At 38.6% G+C, this 20,058-nt stretch overlaps 3 protein-coding genes and 1 long non-coding RNA gene across 4 annotated transcripts; 1 reads left to right on the plus strand and 3 right to left on the minus strand.

Annotated features, from left to right (window-relative positions):
- Window positions 1-4,510: 4,510 nt before the first annotated feature.
- On the plus strand, window positions 4,511-6,104 carry LOC149753249 (uncharacterized). The gene is made up of 3 exons (XR_016395662.1): window positions 4,511-4,991; window positions 5,098-5,333; window positions 5,417-6,104. It is a non-coding gene; the product is annotated as an uncharacterized LOC149753249 (long non-coding RNA).
- A 1,973-nt stretch (window positions 6,105-8,077) lies between these two features.
- LOC103713190 (GDSL esterase/lipase At4g16230-like) lies at window positions 8,078-10,510 on the minus strand. The gene is made up of 5 exons (XM_089923763.1): window positions 10,270-10,510; window positions 9,218-9,354; window positions 8,888-9,121; window positions 8,429-8,777; window positions 8,078-8,370 (listed from the first exon to the last, which is right to left on the minus strand). The coding sequence occupies exons 1-5, from the start codon at window positions 10,508-10,510 to the stop codon at window positions 8,153-8,155; spliced, it is 1,179 nt and encodes a 392-aa protein (XP_089779889.1). The 3' UTR covers window positions 8,078-8,152.
- A 1,219-nt stretch (window positions 10,511-11,729) lies between these two features.
- Window positions 11,730-13,680, minus strand: LOC148714815 (uncharacterized). Its single transcript, XM_089923807.1, has 5 exons — window positions 13,211-13,680; window positions 12,986-13,109; window positions 12,566-12,889; window positions 12,349-12,456; window positions 11,730-12,242 (listed from the first exon to the last, which is right to left on the minus strand). The coding sequence occupies exons 1-5, from the start codon at window positions 13,555-13,557 to the stop codon at window positions 11,880-11,882; spliced, it is 1,266 nt and encodes a 421-aa protein (XP_089779933.1). The 5' UTR covers window positions 13,558-13,680; the 3' UTR covers window positions 11,730-11,879.
- Window positions 13,681-13,737: 57 nt separating this feature from the next.
- Window positions 13,738-17,926, minus strand: LOC149753250 (uncharacterized). The gene is made up of 4 exons (XM_089923764.1): window positions 15,126-17,926; window positions 14,733-15,044; window positions 14,548-14,647; window positions 13,738-14,466 (listed from the first exon to the last, which is right to left on the minus strand). The coding sequence occupies exons 1-4, from the start codon at window positions 17,417-17,419 to the stop codon at window positions 13,738-13,740; spliced, it is 3,435 nt and encodes a 1,144-aa protein (XP_089779890.1). The 5' UTR covers window positions 17,420-17,926.
- Window positions 17,927-20,058: the final 2,132 nt, after the last annotated feature.

Genomic DNA, 20,058 nt, shown 5'->3' on the forward strand with positions numbered 1-20,058 from the left:
GGGCTGGGCTCATACTTACTAATCCGGATGGAGTAATCATAAAGTACACTCTGCATTTTGAGTTCTCGACCTCAAATAATGAGGTTGTATATGAAGCGCTCATCACCAGACTCGAGCTTTCCAAGGAGCTCAAGTCCAGTAGCAAAAGGCGAACTCTCTGATCTCGATATAAACTGAGGCAACTTCAAATCTAGCTGAGGAGTTATTCGATGCATGTCGACGAAGACTGACAATACTTTGGACCGAATAACTTCAGCCCTTGCCGAGGAGCCAACCAACTGAGGAGCCAATCGACACGTGCTGACGACAACTAACAGTTCTGATAGCCTGTGGTTGTGGTAGCACTACAGTCGGCGCGCAGTCAAGGTCTCATGCTGCCTACATAGAGCGACGCCCATGCTGTAGACATACACCTAGCCACTGGTGCACGTCATATCAGTCTAAATAAACAACAAAATAGATTCTCCCATATAAAGGGATAGTCCGAAGGACTTCAGGTATGCAATATCATTCACAGAGAACTCTATTGAAGTCTCTTTCTTCCATGCTGCTGCTTCTTTATCCTAACTTAGACATCAAAGGGTCTCCTGCCGAAAACTCTCCAACAAGCAGACTTTTTGCAAGCCATCCCCAGAGGAGACCAACTATCCCCACCTCAGCCAGCTCATTCAACTCGATTTCTGCCGACCTAATTAGGATCATCCGAACTGCGCTCCGACCTCGATCTGGATTCAGTAGTAACAAATATTAATACCCATGTTTTTTTCTCACGCTCAGCAAGTCCAAAAAAAAATTCCACTTTAAACTACCGCTCCTCTTAGGCGCAAATGGCTCCATCCAAGGGAAGGGCAAAAGTGTCCACTCAATCATACAACAGATTGATGGAGGTAGAAAATGTATGTTGGTGGTAGCTATTATGTTGAATTTATTGGTTAATGTGTATGGTCTACATGACATCATGTAAACATAATATTTTCATAAATGGTACTTCTCTTTTTCTACCTGTACAGAAATTTTAGTGACATATTTTTAAATTAATTTTAAGTTTGAAAACATTCATCAAAACCTTTTTAAATAAATTATGCCTGATAAATGTGGCAAGAGCAGAAAACGTATCCTGGTCCAATGCTCCCACCACCATGGTTCATTTCTTGGCTGGTGTGATAACGATTTGAGATTGTTGTCCCACTGGGCTCTGCAGGAACTTTTAAGAAGGTGACGAGGCAAGTGAATTAATTCCTCCAACCATCAAATTGTTAAAGGATTAATGGATGAAAGCAATGGTAGATCCGATAAGAAAAACTACTCTCTTGATATCTTGTGCAAAAGGGTTCGATATATACAAGAATTTACTAGTGAAATGCCTCAGTACAAGAGAAATAAAGGGTGATGGCAATATATTTTAACTAGTTTATTTAATATGCTAACTTAACTTCTTTAATTAGCTAATTTCTAGACCCACAATTTGTATATCCCTAGCGCGCATTGAAACCTTTCACTACAGGAAAATGGGTCTTTCCCGACGCTTTTTTTCCGACGCTAGGGAGAAGCGTCGGGAAAAAAGGGAATACCGCCAACATTTGCATCCCGTTCATTTTGCGTCGGGAAAATGAGCCGTATAAGCATTTCCTCCTCATTTTGCATCCCGATTGATCAAGCCCTAAGTCCTCTCCTCCTCCCTTCTCTCCGACGACAAGCGACCGGCCTTGTCCTCTCCGGCGCCGAGCGATATACGACGGTAAGCTCCTCTCCTCCTCCCTCCTCTCCGGCGCCGAGCGACCGTCCGCATCCTCCTATCCTCCTCTCTCCTCTGCGGCGCCGACCGGCCGACCCCATCTCCCTCCGCCTAAGAAAGAGGTAATTCAAAAGTTTTTTAGAGGCAAATATAGGTTACAAAAATGAAGCCTTACATATTAATGATTCGTATGCTGAATGCTTATTTTAGAAGGAATTTATAGTGTGCTTATGAAATTAACGATTTTGGAGACAGTTTCTATTTGTTTCTACCGGGTATTACTGCATTTCTTGAATATGAGTAATGCTAATGGAAGTATGCTAGCAAAGACAATCAAATCTCACAAAAGGTTGGGATTAGAAACAAAGCAGGGTTAGATGCATTTTAGGCAGGGCCGGCCCGAGCCTTAGGCGACCGAGGCGGTCACCTAAGGCCCCGGGCCAATGGAAGGCTCCCGGGAGGTGGAGAGAGAGAGAGAGAGAGAGAGAGAGAGAGGGGGGGGAGGGAGGGAGGGAAAGTTTCTTGGGTCTGACCAAAAGGAAGCAAAGGCCCCATATAAAACGGGAATAGGAGCTGGCTACGGGTCTTCCCCCTTGATGGAAGGGAGGTGGAGAGTTTCCTGGCCTGCAAAGGGAAAATTTAGGAAGTTGGGGACGGTAGTTTTGTTTTGGATGGAGAGAGAGAGATTAGGGATTTGGTTGGCTTGATACAAGCCTGAAGCCACTCTTATCTTTCATCCCTTCTCTTGTTTGGTTTTGGTCTTGGTTTTCCTTCCCTCACATTACTCCTGATCCAGCTGGGCCATCAGGAAGAAAGGGGGATTGAAAATGGACTTCTTGGAGGGTGGAGATTCTTTTAATTTTCTCCTCTCGGTTTCTTCTCCCCTCTTGGGTGGTAGAGAGAGGAGGGAGGGGGTTGAATGGCTGCTGTGCTGTGATGTTGCGGTTGCTGCTTGGGTACTCACTTGAAGGGGAGATGGTGAGATGGGACTTTTATTAATTAGATGGAGTCAATTTCCCATAATGCCCCTACTTTCTCTTATAGAGAGGCTCCTTTTTCGACAAATTCTTTCTTTACCTTGACCATGAAGTGCCATATCTTAGTTATTTAATCAATTTTATGGTCCATCTTTTAGGATAATTACTTTTCTGTACTTTCATTCAAAAATAATATCATTTTTTTAAATATTTTATATTTATTAAAAAAAATATTATTAAAAAAAAAGAGGTCTCATTCATTGGATTCGCCCCCCAAATGTATTGGGCCGCCCCTGATTTTAGGCTGTGTTTTTCTTTTCGTCATGTTCTTAGGTTCTTTGGCCTCTGTGTCTTTGAACTGGTGTTCTTTTTTTGTACTTCCAGGAAGGAGAGGGGGGGGGGGGGGGGGGGGGGTGTTGTTGGGGTGGGGGGTCACACCGAGTAGCGAGTACATTGGTATTTGGTAGCGAGCTCATTAAAGAGATCAAAGCTCTTTATGCCATTTCTTCTCTTTTTCGTTTAAGGATGCTGTTCAGGCCCGGAAGCCAATTTAATCCCAGTATAAGAGAATATGAGAGAGAGAGAGAGAGAGAGAAAGAGAGAGAGAGAGGCTTGGTGGGGGCCGTCACGAGACTTTTTGTTGCTGTCCTTCCATTTCAGGCTTTGGACAGGGAATAGGTTGTGAGAGGAAATTGATAGATATGTCAATGCACTTGCAACCATTAAAAACAAAAAGTATCAAATATGCATTATATGATTTTAATTTCTCCCTTCCTCCCATTTCTTTAAGTGCTATGCTAGCTATTCAGATGGATTAAAGAGTTTTTATTTTCCCATTATTTATTCTTCTTTTATAGTCTTGTTCCTCTTGGTTCATGAGGCTGTAATATACTTTTAACTTTAAGACATGTAACTTTACAGAATGCCAATTCATGTAACTTCTTTTGTGATGTTTCGAAGATCTTACACTTGCTTAAAATGTCCTGGGAATGCTTCACTCGTGTATGATTGGGGCAGCGCTTGCAATCCCTAATATGATATAAATGCTTAGAACTATGTCAATTTTTATGATATCTCCATATTTATGCACTTATCTCTTTAATTCTTTGACATTTTGTTTCTTGAGGAGAATGGGGAAGGCAGCCATTGGAAAGCCAACTGAACAACAGGTGATGGTTTATTAAGTGCATATCATTGACTTAAAAATATTTAGTCTATTGTAAAAATATTTTCAATCTCCAAGGGGATGTCTAATTCTTTAAAAAACATTCTTTTCATAAATAAGTTTTAATATTTTGAGAGGTTTTTGGTTAAAAAAATTAGCAAAGTATGGCGCCATTTCATGGTTCAAACCTGTTAGCTCCACAAGATTTGTTAAATTTTCTTCTTCTTTTTCTTATAAAGAGAAATGGTTCCAACAAAGCATCCAATGTAGAAATGGAACAAAAGTCTGTGTGGAAACGGGGTTCTCATAAACCTACAGCATGCCTTATCTTTAGTTGTATATTGGAGACTTGCTTTATCCCCTATTCTGAATGCTTTAGGAACAGAAACAATGAAGATCAACACATACAGTGTATTCTTCAGTGGATGAAAGGAGTGATACTTGCCCTACTTGTAATCGGTATACATATATTGTTCCCGCACTTATGAATTACATCTCTCTTTCTCTCTCGTGGCAATTTTGACAGTTATGTGATTACTGATATGTTTCCTCTGTTTCATTAGGTAATGATTTTTGAGAAAATCATTTAGAAAGATTTATAACATTAATAAAATCTTTCATTCCTTTTAACATCTCTTTCCAACCCTTCTTTCTGAGAAATAAAAGCTCTTATGCAAGAATGAGTTGTGATTCAGAGTTGCATGAATTGTTAATATATCATGAGTAAATAATGGGTAGTGTATCGAGCAGCTCAGCATCAGAAACAATCTTACCAAAGAATTGGTGAGCACCGCAATCAGCTGATCACATTGCTCAGCTGATCGCATTGAATTAATTAGCAATTTATTTAGATTTTATTTATTATTTAACTAATATTGCTTCTTTTTGTGCATACTAGGTAACAACATGCCGCGAGGAAAACGATTCAGAGATGTTGAGTTTCAGCACACATCTGTGGGATCTTTTTTCGATCAGTCCTAGCAGTCCCAGCAACCCGACGAGCCCCAGCAGCACGAGTATTATTCTCAGTATGAGTCCCATACTCAGCACGAGTCTCAGTCTGAGCACTTGCCACCTGCTGATTGTCCAGACATGGATGACGTGCACATCCAGGGTAATTTGATTTACATTTTATATATTAATTTTTCTTATAATCTAATTATATTAAATCATTCATCTTTAATGTTTTAATTAATGGATATTTTATTTTATTTTTATAGATGGACTGGGGAGAGTGAGGAGGACACGAGGACCCACTCGAGCATGGGACGTGTGGAGCCTACGCGAGGATGAGAAGATCGTGGTACATTGCAATACAGCCCATCAAGAGGGCTGCAAGCATTTATCGACTTTTCTAGGATCAGTTGCGCGAAAGGGTCAGTTGTGTCCGCTCAACTATACAAAATGAAATGAAATGCTTCCTTCGTATAAGGTTGAGCTTCTTAAAGTTATTGAGGTAAAGAATTGAATTTGCTTACTATCACAATTTTATTTTTTGATTTAACATTGTTATAACATTCTTTAATTACTTTGGTGTAGAAAAAAATTTGCTTCCTAAAGAGAGCCATGATTGGGTGCTGAAGTCCGTCAACCGCAAGTGGAAAGAATATAGGGCCAAGTTAAAGGCGGACTGGAAGCACGATGGTATGACAGAAGAGGAGGTTGCCCATGTTTGTCCTCCTGATGTAATCCCTCATCAGTGGAGGGAGCTTGTCCACTATTGGTTTTCCGAGAAAGCTCAGATTGTGTATATTTTTTCAATACCTTAGATTGTATTCACTAATAATTTAGATTACAAATTTATATTGTTTATTCTATTTTTGGGAAGACATATTCCAACATTGGTAGAGCTGCACGAGCCTCTCAGACTGTTCCTCATACTTCAGGCTCGATGAGTTATACTCGACGTAAAGTTGAATTCGTAAGTTTTTTTGAGACTCTTTGAAACTATTTTAAACTGTTCTATTATATAGTATGTATTATGATAACTAGCTTGCCAATATACCTTTTGTTGTAGATGGATGATAATGGGATGGAGCCTGATAAGGTGGAGTTTTATAAGATGACTCACACCCACCGAGATGGCAGTTTTGTTCGGGAGGAGTCAAGAGATATAGTTGTATGTATTCATCTTTGAATCTTTCAACGATATTTTTATTAGTTCTATTATTGGCATACATTAATATGACTTTTTCTTTTGAGAGATATAGGACAGAGCAACAACTCTTATTTCAAAGCGCGTCGAGGAGTCATCATCATCCGACGCGACCAGACATATCGAAGCTCAGGTGCTCGCTGAATTATTGGGCCCAGAGCATTATGGTAGAGTGAGGGGTTATGGCGTTAGAGTTACCCCCACTCAGTTGTCTACGGTGGGCATGTATACAAGAAATGCTGGAGAAGGCAGTAGCAATGCAGAAGTTAGTAGACTTCGGGCAACAATTGAAGATATGAAGGATCGCCATCAGGCAGAGTTGGCAGAGTTGAAGCAGAACCAACAAACTTTGCAGTCTCAGCTTGAGCATATTGCATTTATGTTACAGCGATTTCTCCCTCCTCAGGTAAATAACTATATGTATTTGATGACTTTACATAATTATCACTTATTTTGCATGAGTTAATGATTTTCATATTTCTAACTTTTAAAGTTTTTTTTCTTTTTTTTGTAGATTCCTGATACTTCAACAACTCGTAGAGATGATCATGGCGCTAAATTCGGTCCGTGATACTTTTTAGACTGTTATTTAAGAAGTTTTATATGTATCTTTCTTATATTTTTCAAAATACATTGTAATTCTAGACTTATTATGTAAATTTCTTCATATATGACAATATGAATTTTTTGAATGATCTGAATGTTTGTTTTGATGTAAATATAATGCAGATTCATATTGTTATAATATGTTTCTTAATATGTATTTGTTTTTCCAATTTTTTTCTTTAAAAATTTCACTCCCGACGCTTTAAAACGTCGTTAAAAAACCCCTCTGGCACGGGCTGGCACGCTTTCGCCGACGCTCTGAAAACATCGGTAAAAATGTTTAAGCGACGCCACAAAGCGTCGGTAAAAACTTGCCATAACCGTCGGAAAAAAATCCCGCCACTATCCGCCATGCCCAAATTCTAGTTTATGCCGACGCGCTTTTGCGTCGGAAAAACACCATACACCGACGCTTTAGTTAGCGTCGATAAAGCTAGACTTTTGCCGATGCTTTTTTATAGCGTCGGCAAAAACTTTTTCCACTCAGGTATCGCCGACGCTTTCCTTAGCGTCGGCCGGATTTTCACCGACGCTTATAAGCGTCGGCATAGGCTATAAAAAACGCCGGAAAAGGCCTATTTTCCTGTAGTGTTTAGAGGTAGTTGCATACTTGTAGTACTTGTTAAGAGCTTCGTTTTGGTTCTAGCATACTGACAATGGGCGTGCCAAGTGATCCAAAAATTGAGGTCTGCGATTGAATCCTAGATATGGCAGATCTTGCTCCAAAATACCATCCAATATTATCCAAAGTGGCTAGGATGGTCCACAACGGCTCTAGATCCTCCTGGAACAAGATATCTGATTGTTGATTTTATAGTTCTTATAAATGCTTTATAGTTCTTATAAAGTTATAATTCCCACTATGTTAAGCTTGATATACATTATTTACTCATTTTCTAATAGCTTGGAATTTTTAGGACCAATTGGTTAATTAATATAGTATGAAAGCCAAATTTGCTAATGATTATGAATTCAAATCTCTTTCAAACCATTTATTTGATAAATTAACCCAACCATCATGATGCCTTGAGGAGATTTCTGAAATCTGATCAAGATTGGTTATCAACATGTCCTCTAGAACATCATGCATTGACGAAAATTTCAAAATATGATAAAGATTGGTTCAGCTTGTCCTTTAAAAATGCCTGCTAATTATTTTTCTTAGGCAGGATAAATTAATCATGGTATGTTAGCCGCATGGCTGACACAGACATTCTTTATCATCCAAAACAGAAGGCGTATGATGTTTTTCGAAACACAATTTGCAACATCAAAGTATTCTCAACTGAAAACACAACCATTATAAATGTCTCCCTTTCTTTGCATTTGATGCCGGGCTAGACATTACGGTCAAGTTACTAAGAAAATGAAATGCAGTGGACAACTCAATTTCTTCATGGCAATAATCTGATTCTCTGCTAGAAATATTAAGGACATTTTGCTCACCCTCACGAAGTCTCGGAACACTACTCTCCATGAAGGAGTGGATCTTTAGTTGTTTCTAAGAGCAACTCTCAGCTAGCTAGTTGGCCAAAATTGATTGGTGTTACGAACTCCTCAGAGCCTTGGAACAGAGTTAGGGCTGCCAACTTAGAGGCGGCTTGCGTAGGGTGAAACAAATCCCAGAACAGGTACTTGTTGCGGTTCGAGCACAAGGAAGAAGATGGAAGACAGGGAGATTCTCCATTGAACTTGCCAGCTCCACAACATGCACTCTCGAGCTCCGTAAATCCTTCATTAATTGCACCGAAAAAAAAAAGAAGAAGAAAGAAAGATGCTCTTCAAATAACTCCAATGTCTAGTTCTTTCAATAAGTAATCTTCGCATGCATCCTACCAAATTGGTGCAGAAATATGCAGTAATTCTTTTTTTAAGGAAAAAGAACTTACCCAATTGAGGTGCATTTCTGAAAAAATTGGTAACCATCTCGTATGCATTTCCAAGAGAGTACTTCAACCCTTTGAGTTCACAGCTTAGATCCTTCATGATGGCTTCTGTGGCCATGTAGAATGCCCGAGCTGACTCGTTCAATTCCTCGAGGCAACCACTGGTGCCATTTAAGCTTCTTTGAGATGGGCAGCATCCAATGGGTGGGATACTGATTACCCCAATCTTTCTTGCACCAAGGTTGTATAGTTGCTGCTACAACCATGGAACTACTTTTACTCTAACAGACCACTGAAACATGAATTGTATACTCTTTGTATAATTTACTGAGTGGGAAAAACAAGGAAATTAAAAGAAGTTACCCTTAGGTGGCCTTTGTAAGTAACGGAAACATTGGAAAGGAAGGCAATCATCTGAGCACGGCTAACAGGACCATTGGCTGCGAAATAATCCAAAATATCGTTGCTTCCAGTGCTAACGAAGAACACAGAGTTCTCGAGCAGCTTTTCCGTTGCGGTCATTCCCATGTGTGCTATGAGATTTGAACGCACTGTCTCAAAGTATTGTACTTGCTTCGCCATGGAGATGACCTGGCCCTGGTGCCAAAGAAAAGAGTGATGTTTTGATGGAGCTATCAGTAAAAGATAAAAGAGGGTAAACGAGAAATTAATGCATCGAAAGAAGTTTATTACATATCTTCTCCCTGTGATCTCAAGGATCCCAGATCCCCCTGAGGCAAAGTTGATCCCTCGCTTGGCTTGCTTCAGCAATGTATTACTGGTAAGAGAGAGAAAAGGTGGCGGACTCCTCTTAAATCCTAGCATCTTGGCTGCCATTTTAACAATTGAAGGGGGAAGAACTCGGTCATCCAAAGCTTGATTTTTCCAAATGTTCATATTTATACTAATCATGGTAGATTTAGGTAGAATCCTCTCGGAATGAGGCATCTTAACCGTGATTGAAGAATTTAGTGGACCTTAATTGGCTCTGAAGAAAGCCCTATATAGTTGGTTTGAATTTTTGTTAGGGGTCTATTCAAATATACAAGTTTGAAATAAGTATCAATGTTTTGTGTTTGTATTATTAAGACTAGTATTGGACATATGTGATACACTTAAGGATATACATGAGAGGAAGCATTGATGACCGTGATCCGTTATTTAATTGATGCACTCTAATTTTTAGCCAATGCATTCATCTTGTTTATCTCAAACTATCGAATGTATTATATTTAAGTAGTACACACAAAGCATCCTATTGATGCAAGATCTCGCTGTATATGTGTTTGGAGTAGTAATTTATGTTATCATAATAGACTTATAAGGCTAACTAATTAATTTCTATTTTTTATGATATGGTAATATAACCTTCACTCATAACTAATATGGTACTTAATTAGTAGCTGTTAAATGGAAGCTAATGTTATGCTATTGTAAAGGGCAAAATCACATCATCTGTCAACCTTGCTAGCAGCATTTTTTTCATAATATGTAGTTGGTATACGTGAAATTTTGTCATCGTGTGAATCGATGACATGCTTGAAACTCCGTTAGGACAAATTGGAAAATAAAAAAGTAACGCTCGCTATTTGAATACCAAAACTTATTCCTGTGTGAATCTAGATATCCTCCTAGTTAATTACGATTTTTTGCATCATGTAACCAATCCATTATTCTCAGCATGATACAACTACTTGAATATAAGTCAAAAAAGGAATAGAAGACATTGATTGAAGATAATATACCTAAGAAGTCGGCACTGTTCAGTCCATTACTGAACCTGCCCGTAGCTCTACTTCGCACAAAATCTATGCCATTGGGCAGAAAGTCGGCCTTTGCCTGACTAGCAGGCAAGAAGTTATTGTTCCCAACATCAGCAGTGGAGTCCCCAAATATGAACACTGCCGGAACACTGGCATCCACTGCTCCCAGAACTAAAACAATCGCAGAGATAAATGTGAGAAGCTGAGCAATTTTTCCTTCCATTGGAGGCAGAGAGTGGAACTTCTACAATGAAGCTTCTATATTCCTATGTTCTTCTCATGGCTTCTCAGTTTTATGGGCAACACCAATTTATTTATAGGCGCTCTGAAACTTCTGATGGCTCCAAGGACATGGTTTTATTAGATATGAAAAAGGAGGCCGGTCAGTGGACGGACAATGCAACCAACAAGCAGCAGTTAAACCAGTTTGGACGGCAGCTTTTACAAAGTTGCTTTTGGTCTGTTATAATTGACTTCGTGGCCATTCCCAAACGACAAATTCTAAGCGGCTGGGTGATATGATATTCAGAATATGCCAGACCCAAGAGCCAACTTTCACAAGAAATTCATGAGTAAAACTTCCTGCAGACTAGAGATATCATTTACCTCGGATTTTGAATACCGCATCCAGTGAAGTTCTGACAAACCATCTACATGCAAGCCAGTTTCATTCTATTGTATGGGTCTTCTGGTGATGAAAACAAAGTGTTTCCATGGTGGTGGATTAGTACACGAGGGTGGGTCTAGTGGCAGTTGGGTTGGCAAAGCACAACCTGACCTGAATTCAGGTCAATCTCGGACACTACCAGAAAACACGCGTATAGTGATGGAGATTCCCGTCACTATACCGTGTTTCCGGTTACTAATATGGAATTGGTGACCGGAGCTCCCATCACTGACTTGGTTACAAAAACACGCGTCACTAAATTATCAGTGACGGCGGAGATTCCCGTCACTAACCCCCGTGACAGAACCGCCGTCACTAAGCCGTTACAAATTCAAGAATTAAAAATTTAAGAAATTATGTATTTTCCGTCACTATCTAGTTGCGGAGTTAGTGACGAAGGTAACTTGGTCACTGATTTTGTCACAGAATGCGGTCACAAGTTTGGTCACTGATCTGTCACAACCTTTAGTGACAGATTTAGTCGTCACAGACATGGTCACACATTTTGTCACTACATTTGTCATTAATCCCGTCACTGACCTAGTGATAAGTTTACCGTCACTAATTGGTTACAAACGCGCTGAGCAAAATCAATTTTTATTAACCAAAATCCTGTCACTAAGTTTATGACTGCTCGTCACAATACTTGGTAAACAATTTAGTAACCAAAATTTGGTCACCGATCACAATCTAATAACCTGGTACATTTGGTACATTGATTGGCTCATAATAATAATAATAATAATAATATCATTAATAGCAAAGGCATTCAACATTACGCAAAAGTCATTTTAAATGTCATTCAAAATTGGCATCAACATGTCCTGAATCCATCAAAATCAAAGTCTAAAAATATGTCATAAAGATCAACAGAGATTTCATTCCTCCTAGGAATGCAAGGACCTATCATCTAAGGCAAAAAGAATCATAATGAAGCATGATCAGCAGAACCATAATCACCATTACACCCCCGATCTGCATGCCTTGTTCCAAAGCCAATCTCTTCTCTCATCTTTTGAAGAACCTCCTCTTGCCATTTTTTCTTTTCCTGCTCAAGAATACGTAGAAGGTCTTCATGAGTGTACAGCTCTGGAGCTTGACTTGTAGAGGTGGAAGAGGATGATGATTGCCCAATAATTCCAGTGAGATCCTCTAGGGGACTAAAGTCATAGACATGGCCATGAGTTGGGACACCAGTTGCCTCAAACCACAAGTCATAATCACGTGGAGGAGCATCTGAGGTGGAGGCATCACCATATTTTTTGGAGTATTCAGCTGAATACTTTGCCTGCCAGTTGATTTAAAAGAAGAGAAAAACATTATGGTGGATCAAACAAGAGATAAACATGAGCAAGCTCAATAATATTTATGAATCATAAAAAAATTATACTTACCATGACAGCTTCACTTCTCTTATCTACATATCCTCCCATGCCTTGCTTTGTCTTATGCGTCCGATTAAAAGATTCAACTATTGTTGGCTCCCTACCTAACTTTAATTTCTACAAAAGAGAAAAGAAAAAAATTATTAACATATAATGGGCTAATTTAAGATGATTGAACAATAATATAAAAATTATTATAGAAATCTAATTGAATAAAGATATGTACCAGTCGTTCGTCATGATTGACAAATGCGATTGATCCTCCACAGTGTTTAGAGATGCTACCATTCTTCATAGTGTTTCTATTATTTTTGTTGGCTTCTGATTTCTTCTTCCATTTTGGGGAGATCCAAATATCAATTAGCTTATTCCAATTTTCTCTAGAGATCCAATTAGAGGGTTTATCACGGGCTTTATTTAAATCTCCTTTTGCTTCCAAAAGCTTTTGGCTTCTGACCCTCCCTAATGAGGTTGTCAACCGTCGCTGACAATGCTTGTCCCAAACTTGATGCACATGATGCAATTGTCCTGGAAGAATTGTGTGTATCTCCTAACAAAAAAAAGGTCGCAAGTAATCAGACTTATTAATTGGCATGTGTAACAAGGGCAAAAGTTAATGATAAGAAATATAAATTAATTACATCACCTCAAATTTGTTCCACATTCCAACTTTAGCATGTGTAGGGACCTCCCTCCATGACAACCACGGACCATTGAAAAATTGGCGCATGATAGCAACAGCTTTGTGACTGACCTCATAATCAAGAAACCTGCAATTTAAAAAATATTCATTAGAAAATAAATTAAATACTTTAAATGCAACAAACACATAAATTCAAATTAGTGATGTAAGAAAGTGATATTTTCATACATTCCTCTTGTGCACCTAACAATCACTTTTCCATTTGCATCAACAGGGGCTTTAAGGGTTGGTTCTCGGCCATTGCTTTGTCGTAGATCAATCCCAAGTTCATCATTCATCTGATCCTCATTCATTGTATCCTCATGATTTTGCACAGCACCATTCATTTCTTCATCGTTTATTTCTTCATTTGTATCCACCTCTTCAATCATGTCCCCATCAGGAATGTAATCATCATCATCATGACAATCCTCGACACGCTCAGGCAACCTAGAAGGTTGAGAAGGAACTTGAGTAGCAGCCAGTATTAAAGCTGCTTTTCCATTACCTCTTGGTTTCCCTTTTTTCTTGGCCATAACTGCACAACAATAAAAAGTTGTAGTTAGTTCACAATGTAAATGTCAACAAATCCAATCAAAGTAAAGAACAATCAGTGGACCTGTTGCTTTCCCTTTGCTCTTTCTCATGTCTGCACAATTATAATTTATAAGTCTAAAATTAGTTATATTAGCATTCACAAAGTTGCATGTTGTATTTTAATCTTCCTCAGCCTCATGCTCCTCTTCCTCGGTTTGTTCATCTTCAAAATCTTCTTCTTCATCCTCAAAGTCCTCTTCCATTTGGTTAGTTGTCAACTCAATTTCTGCTGCATCAATATCTTCTGCATCTCTGTTAACACCAACCAAAATGTCTGGATCATCAAGCTCATCTGTCATCGAGATTGGGGTAGGAATCCTGTGGTTTTCTTCTTGATAAAAATCAAGAAAATTTTCTTCTGGCACACTAGGAGTGAACCTACCTCTAGCTTTTGTCTTAATTACTGCCCACCACAATCTTCGATTCTTCTTCTTACCTGGGTAACCAGTATAGAACACCTGATGTGCTTGTTGAGCTAATACAAAAGGATCATTGGTTGGAAGTCTTAGTTTGTAATTGATCTCAACGAGGCCATGTTGAGGGTGCACTTTCATACCCTTGTCTCTATCATACCAGTCACATTTGAATAACACTACTTTATTACCAACCCCAAAATAGTCTAACTCGATAATGTCAACCAACATCCCATAATAGTCACTCTCAAAGTCATTGTAACTGCTTCCCTTAATGCACACACCACTGTTGAAGGTTCTTTTATCCTTTCCATATTCTTTAGTGTGAAATCTGTACCCATTCACAAAGTAGCCTTTATAACATTTAACTTTATTTCCAGGGCCATATGATAGGTCCTTTAAGCGCCCATCAACATGATTTTTGCTGTCATTAACCTAGCATGATAAAAATAATATCGTAAGAATAAATCAAGAGAAAGTCTAATTTATTATTATATTTATGAATTATGTACTCACATATGACCTAAACCAAGCCGGAAACTCCATTTCGCGTCGTCTTTCCAAATCTATTTGGCTTATATTTGGACAAGATTGCCGGATATAATCATCAAAATACCTACAACACAAAAGCTAGAATCACATATATTGTACTCCATATGCATTTTTAAGGATGATTATAATTAAGTACTTGTGTAACTTACTTTTCAAAAGGTTGAACCTCCTCACAATTCAGAAGAACATATAATTCAGCAGCATTAAACTCCTGAGTAGTTAAATGCCTTCCAAAAGGTTTCCCAAAAGGCCGACCTTGATGAGCAAAAATTGATAGACGATCCACGAGATCAAACTCCCCTTCGTCTTCATTACGGGGAACTTGATTTAACCTCGTTTGTATAGAAGGCTCAAAATAATGCGAACAGAAAGTTGATATTTCTTCTATGATGTAAGCCTCGACAATAGAACCTTCAATCGATGCTCGATTCTTTACCTTCTGCTTTATATCATGCATAAGCCTATAAATAAAATTAATATGTTAATTTCTCAAATTTAATGGATACAAAAAAACTATTTAATAAAATTATAGAAATTGTTACCTTTCAAAGGGGTACATCCATCTGTACTGCACGGGCCCCCCAATCTTAGCTTCATAAGCTAAATGAATAGGTAAGTGCTCCATTGAGTCAAAAAATGCAGGAGGAAATATCTTCTCAAGTTTGCAGAGAGTTACCACAATATTTTTCTCAAGAACCTCCATATCTTGGACACGCAAAGTTGTGTTGCATAAATCTCTAAAGTAACAGCTTAATTCTGTCAATGCATCCCACACTGGTGCTGGGAATACTTCACGGAATGCAATTGGAAGCAATCTCAGCATGAAAACATGACAATCGTGACTTTTTAACCCGTAAAACTTATAATCATCCAGGTTAACACACTTCGATATGTTTGAAGCATATCGATCAGGGAGTCTTAACCCTTTCACCCACTCGCAGACCTCCATTGCTTGGTCTTTGGACAATACATAGGAAGCTGGAGGCTTAACTAGCTTTCCATTAACAAATTGAATCCTCAACTTGGGACGCTTGCAATACAGCTCTAAATCTTGCCTTGCTTTCACATTATCTTTAGTCTTCCCTTTTGCATCCATGCAAGTGTAAAATATATTGAGAAACACATTTCGAACAATATGCATGACATCTAAATTGTGTCGAATAAGTAGTGTATGCCAATAGGGCAACTCCCAAAATATGCTCCTTTTCACCCAATTATGATCTTTACCGAATCCAAGAATGGTGTGCTTAGGAGCTTTCAAACCAAAAGTTACATTAGGCAAGGCAGAGACCCTATTTTTCAACTCCTCACCAGACAGTCGAGGAGGTGGGGGGTCTGTCTCTATTCTACCATTGAAGAAACCATCAACTTGGTATCTGTATGCATGGTCCATGGGCAAGAATTGACGATGGCAGTCAAAAAAAGAAGTCTTCCCACCATGTTGTAGTGTAAAAGTTTTTGAGTTCTCCATACAATACGGACATGCCAACTTTTCATGTGTACTCCATCCTGAAAGCATGCCATATGCAGGAAAATTGTTGATAGTCCACAATAAAGCTGCCTTCATTTGAAAATTCTCTTTTCTAAAAATGTCATAAGTGGTGACCCCTACTTCCCACAATATTTTAAGTTCATCAATCAAAGGCCTAAGCAAGACGTCGATACTTTTGCCGGGGCTCTTAGGTCCAGAAATGACTAAACTTAGAAAAATGTAGGGTCGTTTCATATATATTGATGGTGGAAGATTGTAAACTGTTACGAAAACTGGCCAACAAGAATAAGAACGAGCTGATTGGCTAAAAGGGTTAAAACCATCTGTACATAACCCAAGTCTCACATTACGAGGCTCGGTAGAAAAGGATGGATGAATGCGGTCAAAGTGCTTCCAAGCCTCCCCACAAGCAGGATGCACCATCTCATCTGAATCACCTTCCTTTACATGCCATGACATGTTTTCAGCCGTTCTGCTTGACATAAAAAGCCTCTGAAGTCTTGGTGTTATTGGAAGATATCGCAACCTTCTATAAGGAACATCTTTTCTCCTACCACCACCATCATTTCTTCTGAGTTTATATCGAGGATGACCACAAATAGTACACTCAATCAAATTCTCTGTTTCCTTATAGAATAGCATACAATTATTCTCACAAACATCAATACTTGTATACTCCAACCCCAACTTCCGAAGCATCTTCTTTGATTGATAGAAATCAAGGGGCAGCTTCTCACTTTCTGGCAACATATTCTTCACTATTTTCATGATTCGATCATAGCAAGATATACTCATATTAAATTCAGACTTGCAATTTAATAATTGAGTAATAGCAGATAACTTAGAGTGTTTTTTACACCCTTCCCATAAAGGTACTTCTGCATCTTTCAACAAAGAATAAAAATCTGCAGCATCCTTATTTGGCTCTTCCTCATGATTAACTTCAAGTGCACTACTCAAATGGAGTTCCTCTTCTGGACCCATAGCTTCCATCACCATGGTTCTATATTGCTGACCATGTTCACAACCAACATCCATTGATGTGGATGCTTCTACTGCACTTGTACTTACAGGAGCAACTGCACCAAGTAACTCTCCATGTGCAAACCATGTTGAATACCCCGGTGTAAACCCCTTTCTCAACAGATGAACATTGACCGTATCACGGTTAAGAAATTTCTGGTTGTCACATCTCATACAAGGGCATCTAATCTTATCACCACTACAATACTCTAACTGAGTAAATGCAAACTCAAGGAACCCTTTAACTCCATCACAGAACTTAGCTCTTATATAACCATTTTCACTAAGTCGGTGGTACATCCAATTACGATCAACTGACATAGTTCCTCTAGAAATCAAAAAAATAAAACAACATTAGAAAGCCTAGAAAATATTAAAAATCGGGCCATTAAAAAATACGAAAGGCAAGATCATAAAAAATGTAAAAGAAACAAAAACTGGTATGATATTTATGAAGATGAGAAGTTATCATAAGAATGATAAAAATAAGTCATTCAATCTTGTCCTAGCATCATTGACATTAAAAAAGCATTCAATCTTTATAAAAAGCTGAACATAACGAATTAATCTTTACAAGTTATCTCTTCATTCATCTAATACCAGCAATATTCAAAAAGCATTTAATCTTTACAAAGACAAGGAATACAAGTCAAATCATCCAAATTTACATATGGAATACTATCTGTTTCACATAGAATAAATGTCAATATACATGATCGCCTCTGATGCTAGGAAAGCATGGCACTTCTTAGCAAGCTTTTTTGACCACCTTCTTGATTGCACACTGGAAATAAGTCACAACCATGAAACAACACCATTTTCCACCACTTTTCATTTTTCCTTGCAGATGAACAATGATTGTAGAAATGAATAACATGACGAAGAAATTAAAATCCATGAACTTTACAGAGTCAAGTTAAAGTTTTGAGAAAATTTTCAAAAACGTAAACCAATGTCATAAGAAGCATGACTGGCATGCTTTGAAGTACTATTCAACAATTATGAAAATAAATTTTGCAAGTTGATGAAGAATCAATAATTGATACTCTTTTTTAAGTATTAGATCTCTAATGGGCCCAAGTTTGGTGCTTGACGAATGATATTCATAGGAAAGCTCAAATATATCACAATACACAAAGATTAGATTTCCTACAAAGGTCCAAGTAAATAAAATACATTCAATTATATTACATTAAATTAGAGGTTACTGTAGATTCAGATTTAGGAGAAAAAAAAATTGCACCAATGATACACAACTCTTCCCTTAATATTTTCACATGAACAATAAAAAAATGGAGATTAATCATTGAGAGCTAATAGTATCGGACCATTGGAACCACAATATCTGATGTTGAAACTCTTGAAACAAAGTACTACTATAATCCTTGGCAGCTGGAAACACAAGCCTTTAGTCAATGATTTCATCAGTTTTTCAGTTGAAGTTGTTTCAAAGAGTGAGATCTGTTTATTTAGAAGAACCCCCAAGAACATATATTCTCTAAATCCTGGCTGCTTCATATTTCTCAAAAAGAAAAAAGGGAAGAAAAAAAAAAGAAATAGTTGCTGCTCCATGTCACAACATGAGATTTTGCGGTTCCAAACTTAACAGACACTATTAATCAAAAAATTCGTCTGCTAAAACGAAACATCAACAGGGAATTAAGGGAAACAAACCCTGCTTCACCACAGCATCTCAAAAACCCTGCTTCACCACAGCATCTCAGAAAGGAGATTAAAATGTATACATTTACATCCACATTTGGAATCTTGGATCATGTATATAATGACTAGATGAAGATGAACACAAAGAGATGTAAACACAGGATCATGTATATAATCGAAAGGCACGGCGATCAAGCGCGGCGCCGGATCCACAGGGGGAGACCCTCGGTAGGTTCCTTCCCCCTTCCTCTTCCTCTTCTTCGTTTCTTTTATTTTGTTATCATGGGGTAAAAGGAAATGGGGTTAGGGTTTACCTCCGGGAAGAACCGGTTCTGAAAACCCTAGCCGACGAGCAAGAAATAGGGGAGCGTCGACGGGGTGACGTAGCTGCGATGATCTCGTCCCGGGCGAGAAGGAGATGAACACAGGCGCCGAGCAAAGAGACAATGAAACCCTCGGTAGGTTAGGGTTTACCTCCGGGAAGAGATCCTAGCCGACGAGCAAGAAGGAGGGGGCGTTGACGAGGTGATGTAGCCGCGATCGGGAGGCGTGATGTTGCCGTGGTCGCCGTCGGCAAGGGGGAGCCGGAGAGGAGAGGCCAGAGGTGGAGGGGAGGAGAGGAGATGGGAAGCCGCGATGCCAAATCCCTAACCACGCCAATCTTTTAATCGAGACCAAATGTTTCGAGTCCCAGGCTCACCCTGTCACCCAGCTCCAAATCGGGACGGGACTGCAAGCCAAATTTCATATTGAATTATTTTTGGACTAAGTCGGTGTGCAAGCCAAATTTCATATTGAACTATTTTTTATCTATAAGGTTGATTGGAAGAAGGCTGATTGGACGGAACTTGCTGGAAAAAATATTTTTGAACTATAAAGCATGGTAAAAAAAATTTGAGACCTTCTTCCAAAATCCAATCCCATTGCAGGAAAGTTGCAATAGGGGTACAAATGGGTCGTGGCCAACACCATGAGATTTGAAAATGAGAAGGAATTTGAGTTTTCTGGAGAGCGTTTGGAATTTGAGTTATCGAAGAAATTTGGGCGAAACGGCGGGCATACTTAGTTTCATGTTGGATTTTCCTCCTTTTATCTTTTTTTAATTTAGATTTACTCAAAAATAATATTTTTAATATTTATGGAATTAAAAATTAAATTTGGTGACGGAAATTTTTGTCAATAACCTGTCACCGCCAAAAATAATCTTTTAAAAATTTATAAATACTTGGGTTACGATATTTGTGACGGCTGAATTTGTCACTGCGGGGTTGCAATTTCGGTTATCATTTTGCTGACAG

This window comes from Phoenix dactylifera, chromosome 6 (assembly GCF_051530095.1).
Source record: "Phoenix dactylifera cultivar Ajwa chromosome 6, Ajwa_hap1_PhDact_Kaust_v1.1, whole genome shotgun sequence".
In the NCBI taxonomy this organism is placed as follows: Eukaryota; Viridiplantae; Streptophyta; class Magnoliopsida; order Arecales; family Arecaceae; genus Phoenix; species Phoenix dactylifera.

Bases quoted from the DNA above. Each gene is read 5' to 3' on its own strand.
- LOC149753250 (XM_089923764.1), bottom strand. From the start codon at position 17,419: ATGTCAGTTGATCGTAATTGGATGTACCACCGACTTAGTGAAAATGGT. The intron at 15,045-15,125 runs GTAACAATTTCT...TTTTATTTATAG, and splicing joins TGGATGTACCCCTTTGAAAG to GCTTATGCATGATATAAAGC. The intron at 14,648-14,732 runs GTAAGTTACACA...TTTGTGTTGTAG, and splicing joins GAGGTTCAACCTTTTGAAAA to GTATTTTGATGATTATATCC.
- LOC148714815 (XM_089923807.1), bottom strand. From the start codon at position 13,557: ATGGCCAAGAAAAAAGGGAAACCAAGAGGTAATGGAAAAGCAGCTTTA. The intron at 12,890-12,985 runs GTGATGTAATTA...TTTTTTTGTTAG, and splicing joins GAATGTGGAACAAATTTGAG to GAGATACACACAATTCTTCC. The intron at 12,243-12,348 runs GTAAGTATAATT...ATCAACTGGCAG, and splicing joins AGAGAAGTGAAGCTGTCATG to GCAAAGTATTCAGCTGAATA.
- LOC103713190 (XM_089923763.1), bottom strand. From the start codon at position 10,510: ATGGAAGGAAAAATTGCTCAGCTTCTCACATTTATCTCTGCGATTGTT. The intron at 9,122-9,217 runs GTAATAAACTTC...CTTTGGCACCAG, and splicing joins AGATCACAGGGAGAAGATAT to GGCCAGGTCATCTCCATGGC. The intron at 8,371-8,428 runs GTTATTTGAAGA...CAATTAATGAAG, and splicing joins TGAAAGAACTAGACATTGGA to GATTTACGGAGCTCGAGAGT.